General features: G+C 35.2%; 1 protein-coding gene across 1 annotated transcript in view; it reads right to left on the reverse strand.

Moving 5' to 3' along the window:
• Nucleotides 1–9,796, reverse strand: part of nomo (nodal modulator) — a 30,189-nt gene extending 20,393 nt beyond the window's left edge. Inside the window, exons 1-10 of the mRNA XM_039655731.2 lie at nucleotides 9,599–9,796; nucleotides 9,047–9,136; nucleotides 5,433–5,478; nucleotides 5,173–5,273; nucleotides 4,971–5,077; nucleotides 4,295–4,367; nucleotides 3,113–3,265; nucleotides 1,807–1,944; nucleotides 1,484–1,573; nucleotides 57–162 (exon numbers count right to left, since the gene is read on the reverse strand). Coding sequence (XP_039511665.2) covers nucleotides 57–162; nucleotides 1,484–1,573; nucleotides 1,807–1,944; nucleotides 3,113–3,265; nucleotides 4,295–4,367; nucleotides 4,971–5,077; nucleotides 5,173–5,273; nucleotides 5,433–5,478; nucleotides 9,047–9,136; nucleotides 9,599–9,778 — 1,084 coding nt within the window. The 5' untranslated portion in view covers nucleotides 9,779–9,796. The remainder of the gene's footprint in view (nucleotides 1–56; nucleotides 163–1,483; nucleotides 1,574–1,806; nucleotides 1,945–3,112; nucleotides 3,266–4,294; nucleotides 4,368–4,970; nucleotides 5,078–5,172; nucleotides 5,274–5,432; nucleotides 5,479–9,046; nucleotides 9,137–9,598) is intronic.
• Between the last annotated feature and the right edge of the window lie 6,058 nt (nucleotides 9,797–15,854).

Genomic DNA, 15,854 nt, shown 5'->3' on the forward strand with positions numbered 1-15,854 from the left:
GGAGTATACCCATGGCTAATTATGATAATTTTACTTAAGTGTAGAATCACAGTTACCTTTAATTTGGTTGTTAAGCGTAACTAAAGCCTCTGCAACACCCTCTCCATTGGGGCTATTCAGAACTCTGCCCATCACAGAGAATCCCATGACCCGGAATATTGGCTGAGACAAAATAGGAAAACAGGTGAGGCTGCTGAGCAATTGTTTCACACATGAGTTAATTAATTAAAACTATTTTGTTTATTAATGATGTAAAGTCTATTTGAAGACCTACGTAAGCATTACTACAGTTCTTTTAATAGCTTTGGTTCAAATTTCCCAAGAAAGTGGTAAATTTCCAAAAGTTTTAGTACTAATCCTTATCCTACAACAGATCATCAAAAATGCCCTTTTAAAAAAATAGAAAAGAATTCAGCATGTTTTCAATTATGTTATGTGAAATACACAAAATAGGCATTTCATCTATATAAACATTTCAGATTGAATACAATATCAACAGAGGGCTTGCCATGGTAGAGACGGACAAATAACTGCAACTCGCTCGGAAAGTGTTAACTGCTAGCCAAGAATTCTAGACGCACCCTAGTGGCAGCAAAAATTATTTCGCAGCCAGTGTGGTCTAGCAACTCTCAATAGACATTTTAGCTGGAAAAACCAAACTCTGGTCAGGCCAATCACATCGTGTATAGAGTCGGCGGGCGGGCTTAACATAATGACGACAGAGTTCACTGCTACTGAAAACAAACAATTGCTGCTGCTGGCGAACAGCTGTCTTTCAATTCGGCTTTGACCGCTACTCTGGATGATTTGAACTTAACCTTTTCTTTGAAACCAGAAGAACGGCAATTGAGTCATAAAAAAAAAAAAAAAAGATGTGTTCGGAGCTTTGCCGACTGGATATGATGAAAGTTTAATATATCAACTTGCTCCTCTGGTGGGAAAACGCATGGGACTCAGCCGTCACCTTCTTCGTTGCTCTGATTGGTTGTAGCGCTATCCAATTGCGTGAAGAAAGAATTTGAAAGACAACCGTTTATCCCGCCCCTCGGATTGATCCCTGTCAATGAGTTCCCAGAGCCTAACATCTTGATGTAGGTCTGGCATGCAAGGCCAGTAAACTACACTATAGACTCAGTCATTTACTGTATCATGTGTTTAACAGCAACGTTATAGCAACAAGGTTTATTTCAAACATACTGCATATCTTGCATTATTTGCTACTGAATTAAATTATTGTAAAAAGTACTGAATCATAGTTCATATTGTTTTGTTCTGGCGATTAAACCAAATGTTCTCATTACATTTTACAATGATATTTAATGTGTTTTGGAACAATGATTCTGTGGCAAAGAAAATATGTAGGAAATATGGCAAAAGAAAATATGAGTTTTGAAAATGTACACTTGTGAAAATATTCCCAATTTAGCAAATAAAGAAACTGAATAAAATCTGTAAGAACAAGTCAGAGAATTATGAAACTCACCTGCAACATTAAACTGTTGTGTTGTACTTTGAAATCCATACGAGAAGGAGCAACATCAAAAGTAATTCTCTCTCCTCTGTAATATGGGACCTACAATCCAAGAAGAGACAAGCTAATAAACTAAGACATTTGTGCTTCATCATTACAAATGATTTAACTTATAAAAAAGGCAGCATGATATGTAAATAAATGTCACATTATTTTAATTTAAAAAAGACAGGTGTTTATATATTATGCTTCAGTCCCAATTAATAGTTCACAATTCACATTTTCAAAAACAATTCACATGGAAATTAGTGACAACAGTAAAAACAGCTTCTTACCACAGTGTATTCACCACTGGGAAGACAGGGGAAGGAGAAAGTGCCATCCTCACGAGACTGGGAGCTGCACAAATACACAAAGGAGGGGTCGCCGGTTAAAGCCCCATCCACAGGAGCCACACTGCAGCCATTAATATCCTGGATAAATAACAAATTTGTTTAGGAATAGATTCATAGATAGACAATAGATATAGTAGATAACAGATGATGAGTCTGTGCACATTTGTGAAGACATTATCATATTAACTCTTTCCCCGCCAGCGTTTAAAAAAAAAGTTGCCAGCCACCGCCAGGGTTTTTGACAATTTTCGCTAAATTTGAATGCCCCGCTGAATATTTTCTTCCATGAATATATGAAGATGATATATATAAAAATAAAGATCTGAGCCTCTGCTTTTAGGCAAAAAAAAACGTTTTTATTTTATCTTCATCTGTTCTTTTTTTATTGCCTCTTGAACAGAGGTAGGTTTTGTCAAAAACACAACATTTTGGACAAAAAACTGAGAAAAAGGTATTTTTATCAAACAAGTGCATTTAAAAGCAGAATACATTCAGATGTTGATTCCTTCATATATAAAACTTTCCAAAATAAATTAAAAACTTAAAATAAATGTAAAATATATCAAATTTCCCAGGATGTAAGGGAAATGTAATTTTTGCAATAAAACTTCTGCCTCTGCCTCTCTGTGTTCTACCTGTGAATAATGATTGGAATTACAATAAACAAGCCTACACACACACACACACACACAAATACATATTACAATGTGGTAAATGTGCACAAAGAGAGAAATAATTTGACAATTACACCTTCATATTTAGACAGCCACACATAAATGCCTGCACACACACATAAATATTATAGTGTCATAATATTATACGATCTATCTGCGGCACGTCCATGGCTAGAACTTTCTGTGACAACAAACATGTGCATCTCTCTCACTGACTACTTCGTCCCGATCAGATTCAGAATTATCAAATAAAGAGTGATCGGACTCCGAGTCCATTAACCTCCAGTACTTCAGCCATATACCTCTGCATTGTCTGTCTGATACATTCTCACTACTCCACTTTTTGAGACGATTGCAATCTGTTTCTCTGATCAAAGAGTTGCGCACTCATTCAGGACATGCGCGCGGGTCTTCCTTACCGTATACCACCTAAAACACGGATACCCGGAAAATTCAGTGTTTGGCGCAGATGCGTTTTTTCATTAAACCCGGAAAATTCCGTGTTTGGCGGGGAAAGAGTTAATATAGAATGACATATACATTTGGCTTTGGAATATAATAAAACCATTTACCTCCTGTGTTACACTGGCAGAGTAAAGGAGGAAACTGACTCCCTTCATGGGTTCACTATCACTCTGCACCTCTCCAGAGACATCATAGCCCTTTACCACAAGAGGAGCTGCGGCGGGGGCATTTTCATTCGACACAACCACAGTGGTTGAGCTCTGTGGGGAGGGGAGAGTAAACCAACAAGATTTCCATAAACCAAACAGAATTTTCTCCAGTTAAATCAGAAAAATCATCATTTTTGGCCCTAGTGATCATGCAAAAATGCATGGAAGGACTATCTTGGGCCTCTGCCATGGAATGTTAAGAGTCTTGTAAAACAATTTGGGAGTCATATTTGACTCTGATCTTAAAAAGTCAAAAAAAAAAAATAAATAATAAAAAAAAATACAACAATTGCTAAATTAAAACCAGTTCTTTCTCTTACTGATCTTAAAAAAAGTGATCCATGCCTCGATTATTGTAATGCTTTATATCTAGGTATTTGTCGATCTTTATCATTATGTCTACAGCTTGTTCAAAATGCAGCAGCCAGGTTGCTAATAAATACAAGAAAGAGAGACCATATTCCTCCAGTCTTGGCCTCTCTTTGGTTGCCTGTCAAGATTTCAAGGAGTTTATGTATTTTTTTAAAGCTCTTCACAGTTTGGCCCCAGTTTATATTTCAGAGCTTATCAATACTTACTGCTTCTCAAAATCCCTTAGATCGAATAATCAGCTGCTTTTGGATATTCTGCGGACTCGGTCAAAATGTAAGGGTGATCAAACTTTTGCTGTTGCTGGGTTACCACTGTCCTTAAGGTCATCAACACTGATGTACATGTTCAAATTGCATTTAAAAAGTGACTTGTTTTCAATAGCAGATACGGCACAATAGTAGCATATGTGGCTGTAGTTTAGACTCTTCTGCTTTCTTTTACCTTATTTCTTTTTACCATCTTACTTTCTCTTTTATTATATAGCACTTTGGTAAACATTGTGATTTTTTCTCGCTTGCTTTATAAATAAATTTGATTTGATTTAACAATAAACTCCAAGTACACAAAACTGCATTTATATTTAACACATAAATGAATGTATGAAGTCTATGAACATAGTAGTGTGAAATGTAGTGGCAGCTTTCTTTGGGGTTTGACCTATTTGTCATTGAGAATTATTTTGTCAACAATCTAGTTTGTACTTTATACCTGCTCCAGGGTCCATGAGACATGAGAGGCGGTGATGTCATAATTTCCTGGAAGCACCTTGAGAAAAGAATACCTGTAAAACAAGCAAGACAGATAGGGTAACATGTTTTTGTCTATTTGTAGTATTTGTACAGTAAAAAATCTGAAAATTATTTTGCATTGAAAAGTTAAAAGAGATAACCTTGGGGTAAAATGGTGTATACCTGGTGTTTTTATTGTTAAATTTAATAATTATTTTATTTTTAATCATTTCAATAACTCATTGCATACTTCAAACAATTATTCATAATATTTTTAAACAATAATGTATCACAAACTATAGACCAGTGGAGTGAAATCTAAATTGAATCTGATTTCTCAGTCTATAACCACACTTTAACTTAAATAATCTATGCAATAGTGTAAATCAGAAGTATCAAAAATGAAGGATCAAAGTGTCATAATTTTGCTGCATTCAAACTATAACTTGCAAATTCGCATAATGTTAAATGTTCTAGGGATTTGTCTTGGCTCAATCATATGTTGAATTTAGTTTTTAGACAAAGCGGTGCAGAGCGGGACAATATTACACCCATTGCGTAAGAAGAACTTTTTCAAGATCAGTGTCTAGTCATACCATGGCTTACCGATTTATGAGAAAATAAATAAATAAAAATAATAATAATATTCTACTTACTGGCCTCCAGCTTGGGTGAGGACACTCTGAAGAACATCATCTTCTCCTGCTTTTCTCAAACTTACTTCAACACCAGCAGGCCCCAACAAATGCCCTTTACTCAAAACCTGAATGAGTGAAGAAAATGAGCAGATTTGTTTTTATTTTTTTCCCTTTACCAGAAACTGAATAACAAAGTCAGATGTATAGAATTTCAACGTACAGTTCCCAGGACTGAAAATCCCGTAAAAACAAAGTTGATGTCTTGTTCTTTAGTGCAGATGTCAGTAATCCCATCCACATGTAGGTCAACAATTGTTGGTTCTGCATACAGATGCATAACACAATACATCACAGGTGAATGGTAAACACAAGTTTCAGCATGGATTGTTAAAGAGCAGATTTAAGATTATCCATGAACTTGGATTATCGAAGATTGAATTATTCACGATTTTATCGCATGAAATCATATCGATTTCTTACCAAAGCTCCATCCTGACGGCGGTTCTATCTTTAGAACAAAATCACCCTGTAAGAGATGGTAGTCCCGATTAGTGCAAAGATACAGATTAATTTTCACACAGATAATTGTGATTGATGATTTAATTCTGGTTTGTTAATGTTTTGTTCAATTCCCCAGCTGTATATGAACACATTTTTTTTGGGTGGATTTGAATATATAGTTGAAACAATCTCAAAAACTGTTTCTTATTAAAAAAAAAATTGTAAAAAATAAATAAATAAAAAATTGTGAATTTTTGTCTTTTGTCAATTTCCCATTCATTTCCTATGGGGGTCATTTTTGACCAAAGACCACAAGTGTGACTATATTTAGCAAGACCACTTAGCATGCTCAGATCATGAGCTCAATTTTTTTGTGTGTTCACATACATAATGCCATAAAAAGTCACGTAACATTCCGAAGTTTCGTAAAATTCCGATGAAGCTGTGATTTTTACAAATTTAAAGCATACTTTTTGTAATCAAAATTTATTGGTGTGTATGTGTATAAAACTGTGTTTGTAAAAAGTCACAAAATCTTATTCCACTGAGATGAAGGGAACCTCATCTCGTATAGACCCCATGACCCGATTGAAGGCCAATTGATATTGTAAGTACACAACTGCAGGAAATATATCACACTGTGCAAGCGATTATTGGACATTTTATAACAAAACTGTAACATATTGTACCTTTAATGAATGATTATCATAATCAGTGAATAATTATCATGCAGTTTTATACATGTTTGGTATCATTTGAAATGTCTCAGTGCGACTGGTACGAAGGTCTCATTCTCCACAGAATTACTGCATTGATTATCTTTGAACTGATTATTGAAATGATTCCTGACATAATGAATCGTTAAGTTTGAATTCGTTCTGAATTGATTTACTTTAGTAGATTACGTTGTATCCATTGTTACCACAAATCTGCGTCAGAGATTAGTAATGGACTACATTCCAGTTTTGAATGGAGCATATTGCACACCAACTGCGAATTTAGAGTTCCGGCTAATATTTGGCGCTAATTCAAGCGTACTTGGTTGTAAAGGCTAAAAGGAAATTTCCTTTTCGGACAGCAAATTGCTGATCGATTGGGTGAGTCTTACCTCTGTTTAATGTAATGTTACTTTACTCAAGTCTATGTAGGAAGCCATGACATGACCAAACCAAAATTACTGTAAGATAAGTATATTGGTTGGCTTATATCTGTAGTAGTGGAGGTCATGACCTAAAAACGTTACTTTAATTCAAGTGCATACAATCGAGGCAATACAAAAATATCTTTGTTTCTGTGTGAATGCGACCTTCTAAGGTATTAGCCAATTACCTCTGTTTAATGACCCGAATCTGGTGAGTTTGTGATTGTGGGCCCGCATAATATATTAATGGCTGGTGCGTGGACCCTGTGCTACTTTGGCACCCGAATGAATGATTAATAAGTGTAAAGAGTTAAATAGAAAAATCAAATCTATTGCTAAACTATTATATAAATGAGAAATAACAAATTGGCATTCCAACCTAAATTCAAGGTCGTAAAATGGAGTCAGATAAAAGCTTAATTGGAATCAAATTATTTTGCCAGCGGAAAAGACGGTAACAAAGAGTAAACCTTCACCAGCTTATCAGAAACTGTCAATGGACCGATTGGGCAGGCCTTACAGGTTCACTGCAGTTTCGAGGAGAAAATACTCTGCAATGGTGCGGACTTATGAATTTGCACATGGTTTGTCTTAAAGCACATTTAAAACACCACATAGACAAATATACAACATTTAAAAGCTTGATTTTCACCTCAGGGGGACTTTTAAGCACCATGTTACTTTCAAACGGTGATTTGGAAACTGCTTCTCTGATGGTGTGAATTAAGGTGAAGCTGCAGTTATAAGGATGAAATACTGCATTGTAAGAGCCTGGCAGGCGGTCCCTCAGCCTGCTCAACTCCTGTTCCAGTTAAAAATAGACGGGCATGTCAAAAATGAATTTTGCCCCAATTTACACCATCAGAGAAGCTTGCAGTAATTTGCGAATCCTATGACAATACATGATTAGTTTAAAATCCACTGGGAAACTTTACCATTCTGAAGATTAGGGCAGCACAATATGTTGAATTTCATGATGCATTACAAATTACCTCATAAGGGTTGCAATATGCATTGCAATTTGATTTTACTGCATCGATCCAGAAAGTTATGTAGATGAAATGAGCAGGGAAACATCTAGAAATGCACTCGTTTTCTGGTATATATGTGCAGTGCATGTGTCAAGTAAAGAACCTGCAACTAGCCCTAACATATGATATCTGGATCGTCAAGGACTGTCTAAATATAATTTACTATGAGGAATGAAGTTTTTCTTTAATATTATTAATCATTTAGTTATGTAAAATAGTCTTGCTGCCAAATTAGCTTCCAAACATTTGACCTACACATTTCTGCAGACAATGTATAGAGTGCATTCATACTTTTTTTAAACAGCCTTTAATTTGTTCATTGTTTAAAGAAGAACACATTGATAGATATGAAAAATGTTATGTTAGTTAAGTACGGAAAATAAAATTAGGCCTTTATCAGATTAATTGATGTATCATAGAAATAATCTACACATGTAATGAATCTGATCATCAAAGGTGTTTTAGTTGCAATCATAAAGCCAACTTTTTAAAATGATTTTGAAACAATTGTAAATAAGCAATATGAAGAAAGATTTATGTAAATAGACAAAGTGGAAAGAGATTAATAGTCAAATAAATTCAAGCTCCACTCTCCCCATAATTTGCTTATATTGATGTAAAAATCTTTACTATTTTATTTCCATTAATGCTAGATGATAATTTTTAAAGAAGGTAATTTTATTGGGGTGTAACGATACCCACATGTCACGATTCGATACATATCACGATACGATATTCTTGAGATACTCTAAGAAATATGATAAAATGTACTGATGATTAAAATGCTATCTTTGATATTACATTGTGGGTTTAAATGAATAGGCTTGGACTTGGTGCTTGTAACCCAAGGCCAATGGTGACACCAGAATAAAAATATTCACGATTCTAATTATTCTAGACGAATATTTTTGCACTTTTTCAAACTTGATATTTTTAATATATTTGCATATATTTAAAATAATGTTGGACACTTTTTACTGGTCAAGTTACAAAAGTCATTTGGCATTATCAGGACCCAAAATATTCCACCATTGCATTATTGTACATTATAATTAACATTATATATAGTAGTTTAATGTAGTACTGACACTAAAACTTTTGTGAGAATTTTTTCACACAGTAATTTTTATTTTGGGGGAACTATCCACGATACATATTGTCAGTATCCACATCCGTATTGTTGCATTTTTGTATTGCGATATATTGTGGCATGATATATTGTAACACCCCTATCATTTTACTTAGTAGAATAAAAAGAAAACATGCATGTTAGAGATGTCAATTTTTTTTATGGCTTAAAATCTAGAAAGAAATAGTGGAATCACATGTTCCTCTATATTGTGTAGCCCTACTACAGGTGAGGCAATCTCAATGTTCAAGAAAAAGATTCAGAATAAAAGACTTTCTATAAGTTACAGTACCTTGTCATAGAGGGGGACCATGAAGTAACCATTGATTGGTGCACAATCAGTCTGATATTTCAGAGAGCCCTGCTTAGTGTACAACTTTATCTGTAAAGAACACATACATAGTCGAGGTTGACCATAAACTCATTTTAAATTCATTTTACAATACCATTGCATTACATATCTCAGATCAATTTTCGTCAAAATAGTAATATACACTATCATAATACTGAGAACAACGTGGATTGCTTAACTACCTATACAGCTCATTCAGAGTTTTAGTGATTAACTTGATCGAGGCAAATCTAATTAACCGAGACAGATCTGTGATAATAATATTAAACATGCTTAAACAAATGCTGACATTGCTTGACAGTTAGGTAGCTGTCATGCAACCTGCTACATTCACGACAGACGGATCAACAGATTATGCGATCTACAACCTGTAAGCATTACGTCTTAGGACAGCAGATGACATATATATCTGAGAATCAGTTCACTTCCGGAACTGCATGCGCTAGCTAGCCAGCTAACCATTCTTAACCCTAAATCTCAAGTCTTTCTTACCTCAATGACAGAGTAATTAATTTCCACGTCTGACTTGACAAACCCCCCACAACCTACCAAAATATCATCAGTACCATTCACAAATGTCAAATACAAAAAAGATAGAATAAGAATCACTAGCTCTTTAATTCCACCCATCGTGCAGTGCTGGTGTAGCGTACAATGACGTATGGTGAACATGGCTCAAATGAATTCAGCCAATCATTTTCATGGCAAATCATTTTAGCCTATTCCTATTGGTCAGTCACGACCAGTGCCTATATTAATGGTTTTCATTGGCTGTTTCAGGAGAGGAACTCGAAAACCAGCATGGGTAGCTATGATGGGTAGATATCATAGGTAGATATTCGTCAGTAATCGCATGAATATCTCGTAACTAATAATAAGGTGAATGGTTATATCCTGCTAAATGCTATCCTGCTTATTATTTGTAAAGCCAATTTCACAATTTTGCATATTTAACCAGTGAATATTTCAATAATAACAAACATACACACACATAAGTTTAGCATTTAATTTAATAATAAATATTCACATTCAAAATATTCTACAAATATCACCAGCAGGTGGTGCAATTGGCTGTTGATCATAGACTTCGAGAAACAGAAAAAGAGGCCGTCAACAAATGACATTGAAAATATGGACCACATGCGGTGAGTAACGTTATGAGCAACATGTTGTGATGATCTCAGGTGATTCTTTGAACACACAAAGTCATTTTCAGTCACAAAATTTCATTTGTAAACATCAGTTAATAAATTTACTAACATAAATAAACGCGATCAACACATTGTAACTGTATGAAAATACAGCTATAATGTTTGTTCATATTAGTTCACAGTGCATTTGTTAACAAATATTTTTTTTTTGATTTTACGGATTAGTAAATGCTGAAATTAACATTAACAAGGATTAATAAATGCTGCTGAAGTGCAGTTTATTCCATAAATGTAGCCTAGTTAACTGATGAATCACATACTTGATTTTGATGGGTCAATCGCGCCATCCAGCGGTATGTTATTCCCAGATAAATAAAATATTTCAACTCAAATCGATATTTCGTGTCTAATTAATTATTTACATGTGGCAAGTACCTGTGTAATAATTGGGATAATGTACATCCAGCCGGTTCTCTTAAAAATAAAAACCCTGACAGGGTGATGAGGCTGCGTTCCATCAGTCTGATGGGGACACAACCGCTGGATGTAGGCTACATTATCTTTTAGTAATTAAACTTAAATTAATTATATATATATATATTTATTATTTGAGAACAGATAATATTTACAGATTGGAGGCTACCATGACTCTTTTTATGCTAATTTATAGGTAATTTAATTAATTAATTAATTTTTTTTTTCGGGGGGCAGATTTTCAATAATGGCTGTTTTGTTATAAGGCTCTGAATGGGATTTTGAAGCATTTGTTCTATTTATGAACTGTCTAAGACCTTCCATCAAATTTACAGTAGGCTACATATCATGTGGGTACTACTAATGTCAACTTTTATATTAATTGTGATAAACAAATTGTCTCTTCCCTTTATAAAAAAAAAGAGTCTTCTTCATATGAAGAGTGCTCATCCAACGTCCTTAAAACACGGGTTACCTTATAGGCACTTAAGACTCCATTGCATCTAAGAGGATTTTGAGGTTAAAGCCCAGACCCTGTATGTGAGTTTGCCTTTACTTTTCTCCAATACAATAAAATGATTTGACAATAAATACAGTAATAGCCAGGGTCACTCTGAACAGGAATAAAATAAAATAATGAGCAAACCTAAGGAACATATGACATTTTTATGAGTGTTTGAAAATGGGACATGGCTAGAAAGCACTTTAATGATTAGGGGGAGTTTTCCTTTACTTTTCTCTAACACTATACAGTAAAACTAATTGACAGTAAATACAGTAGGCTAATAGCCAGTTGCCCTCTGAACAGGAATATATTGAAAGAATGAGCAAATCCATGAAGGAAAACATTTTTTTTTTGAGTGTTTGAACATGGGACATGGTGTAAGTGCTAGAATGCACTTCAGTGTTTGGGGTGAGTTTGCCTTTCATTTTCTCCAAAACTATACAGTAAAATGACTTGAAAATAAATACAGTAATAGACAGGCTCACACTGAACAGGAATATATTGATAGAATGAGCAAACCTGTAAAGGAACACTTTGTATGAGTGTTTGAATATTATTCCTATTTGTAGTGGAGATGAGTGGTACCCGGTGGGGTCTTCTGCTGTTGTAGCCCATCCGCCTCAAGGTTGTGCATATTGTGGCTTCACAAATGCTTTGCTGCATACCTCTGTGGTAACGAGTGGTTATTTCAGTCAAAGTTGCTCTTCTATCAGCTTGAATCAGTCAGCCCATTCTCCTCTGACCTCTAGCATCACACCATTTCACACCATTCTTTGTAAACCCTAGAAATGGTTGTGTGTGAAAATCCCAGTAACTGAGCAGATTGCGAAATACTCAGACCGGCCCGTCTGGCACCAACATTCATGCCACACTCACAATTGCTTAAAAATCACCTTTCTTTCCCATTCTGACATTCAGTTTGGAGTTCAGGAGATTGTCTTGACCAGGACCACACCCTGCATTGAAAAATAAATGCATTGAAGCAACTGCCATGCGATTGGTTGATTAGATAATTGCATTAATGAGAAATTGAACTGGTGTTCCTAATAATTTAGAACCCTCGCGGGTGAAAACGTAAAAATATTTTATCGGATGTGCCTTTCGTTTACACGGCGACAGCGTTTTTGAGGGTCAAAAACGCAAAAAAGTGAAACCACCCTCCAGAGTGGAAATCTTAAAAACGCGCCACCGCCGCGTTCCCGTGAAAACGGTAAAAACGCGAAAGTCTGCTTGACGGTGAAAGTTGTACGCAGGCGCGTGGACTTGGTGCTGTTGTAGTATGCACTCCTAGCCGCCTGCAGTGCATACTATATTGAATTTCACACACTTTTGCGTCTCCATCTGCACGCGGATTTCCAACACTATCTCACGACCAATTCGTACGAATTCGACGCATGATTAAAAAGTGGCTAATTCGTACTAATTCGTACGACCTCACTCGTACTAAATCGTACGATTTGTCTAAACCCACGTGATGGTTAAGTTTAGGGGCGGGGTAAGGGGTAGATCATTCGTACGAATTCATACGAATTGGCCAATTCGTAAAATATGTACGATTTAGCAAAATCGTATTAATTCGTACGAGTGAGGTCGTATGAATTGTTACGAATTAGCCACTTTTTAATCATTCGTCGAATTCGTACGACTTGGTCGTGAGATCGGGTTGGGATTTCCCACAAAAAACGCTCGTCTAAACGCGGAATAAAAAAAGATGACGCAACGCCACTTTTGCGTTTTCTCTTCTGAATCGTTTCCGTGTAAACATAGCCTTAATAACACATGTGTGCACGCCATCAGCGTTCTCACAGGTTTGCCTTTTTAATGTTTGCATAGAATGAACTTAAGAGTTTTCTGTTAAAGCGGTGTCATGTTAATAAGTTAATAATAATAACTAATGATCGTTGAGACTGAAGTGAATCAATTAAAACTAACTTCAGCTGGAAAATAACTTTATTCTAGAGCTGTCATAAAGCCAAAACAATCTCTGTTACTTTAATTTCCTCTTATCACTGTAAAGCAGCTTGGGAACAATCTACATTGTTAAAAGCCCTATATAAATTAAGATGACTTGACTTGAATTTGCATTGACTAGAGTTATAGAAACAAGGAGTTCAACTTCATACCTTGTCGAGGAACAGGAGGTAGTTTGGGTGAAGGACCCTTGGAAAAGGCGCACACTCATGTTGCAAATTATCTCTAAACCCTTACTACCATTTGGTTTACTTCTGTGGAGATGAGACCATTGTTCCAGTCGCACTGAGACATTTTAAATGATACCAAACATGACTGTTAATGAATTGAAAATGACTTTTAATCACTAGAAAATTATAATTTTTTATATAATCTTTCTAAGTGAACTGGTGAAGAGAAGAATGTGTAATGCGAAGAAAGTGGGGGGAGAAGGAACAAAGGTTAACAGGAGGGAAATGAGCTTTCCAGCAACTTCACTATGTGAGGTCTGGATACAAAGGGCGGTAACACTGTGCTGTTAACATTTTTATTGTTATTGTGTATTCCCTATAAAGAACTGTAAACTAAGGGGGTTGATAAAATAGTGTTTTAAGTCATGGATCTGGTGATATTCAGCACAGAGTGCTTCCCCTTGCACAGCTGTCACATACACATGCTCCACTTCTCACCCAAATGCTCTGTGAAAACACCAAATTAAAACAAAATATAACAAGGTTACTGATATAACCTGAGTCTGACAAACAGATTTTTTTGACAATTTTACTTTAATTATCAGTTATCAGTTTTTCTTTAAATCAAACACTATACACAGTTATTAATGTGAGAAAACATTAATTTACATGGTTTACTGTACACCAGTTTGTAGCATGACTTTTAGATCAACTTAATAATGACAAATATCCGAATAACCTAAAGAGTATTGAAAAATGATTACATGAAAATAAACAGCACCCATGTGTGATCAAGAGAGTTTATTGAAGAAAAAACAGATTATGCAAATGAAAGCATTCTGCAAGTCAAACCATGAGTCATTCAGTAGCAAACATATAAACCTAAGTGTCTTTGTTGGAAATATTAGACTCAGCATGGAAAATTTCCCTTAATAAATAAGAAAAAATAAATAAATAAACAAACACTAAAGCCCAGTGTCATAACCTGTTATATAGAAAGACTGTGTCAAGACATTCAGAATGCTTGTAAATCCAGACCACATGGGAATACACAAGTCAATGTGTCACTGCGGCACAATTAATGGTCTATATAGCAACTAGAAATGACAGAAACAGTTACATATTCACGTACTTCCTATTAAGAACTCTTGCAATGCAATAAAATGAGATTTTATGTCACATAATAATTATCACATAAAGTCTTAAATACAAGTCAACACCAAAATGCATACATGGACTAATTCTACATTACATTTTAACTCATCAAAGCCCATCTCTTTGATATAAATAATAAACATTCTGAACAGAGAACTGTTAAAATAGAGCATAATACAACTTATGAATCCAACTCACAATGTATTCACTATCTATTGAAACAAGGCTGAAAAGAAAACCTAAAGACCTTGAGTAAATGTATGTACTGTACATCTGTCTGGAGCTGGGGGTGCATTTGACACGCTAAACAGCAAATGACCTGTTAAAAAGACACTTCATTACATTCAAATCAACTTCTATTACTTGCTCCCTTACTGTATAATCACAATTGCATTGCCAAAAATTTTGATTCTGTGGTACACTGATGATTTAGTTAAACTTTATTAACTATGTCTTGTCTGAACTAATGTGACACTGTCACACTTTCAGTTATTCACATTATTGCAGTGCACAACACAGCATTAAATAAAGATGTAAACAGTACATTGCTTCATAATCTAGCAACATTACTTGAAGCACAGTCAACATCAATAAAGTTTATCTAAGTAAAATGTCAAAAGTTAAACAATCAGTATTTTCGAAAGGCTAAACATTGTTAATCCACATGCACATGACTAGCTCACCTGGTTTGTAATTGAAGAAATGGTGAATATACATTTTTTTAGTACCAGAAGAAAAAAAATGTGTAAAACCTTACAATAAGTTCTCATTTGGTAATATTAGTTAATGCATTAACTAACATGAACCAACAATGAGCAATATATTCGCTAACACTTTCCCCCCCACATTTATTAACCGTTTTAATGCTAAATGTTCACTGTGGTCCACAGTGCATTAACTAATGTTAAAGGGTTACTTCATTTCATTTGAAAAAAAATAATTTTCTTCCGCTTGGGCCTCTGACGTGAGTTCACGAGAGCTCCATGACGCATGCCTGTGAACTGACACAAGATGACACATGGGTCTCGATGTAGTGTTTAAAATGGTTTGTGCATTCCCTGGATGTCCCAATCGTGAGAAACCAACGAGTAAATGTAAAAGTGCCTTACCAATGCAGCAAAATGAATGGTTTACCTTTCAAACTTTCCCATCAAATGATCGTGAGTGCCATCTTCTCAGTTCTCGCGCCGTCAGAAGCCCACACAGAAGAAATTAATAGTTGAATAAAGTCGTTATTTTAGTGGGGGTTTTTTTTTTTTGTGCACAAAAAGTATTCTCGTGGCTTGATAAACTTAGGTTGAGCTACTGTAGTCACCTGGACT

The sequence above is a fragment of the Pimephales promelas genome, chromosome 8 (genome assembly GCF_988280905.1).
Source record: "Pimephales promelas chromosome 8, fPimPro1.hap1.1, whole genome shotgun sequence".
Taxonomy (NCBI): domain Eukaryota; kingdom Metazoa; phylum Chordata; class Actinopteri; order Cypriniformes; family Leuciscidae; genus Pimephales; species Pimephales promelas.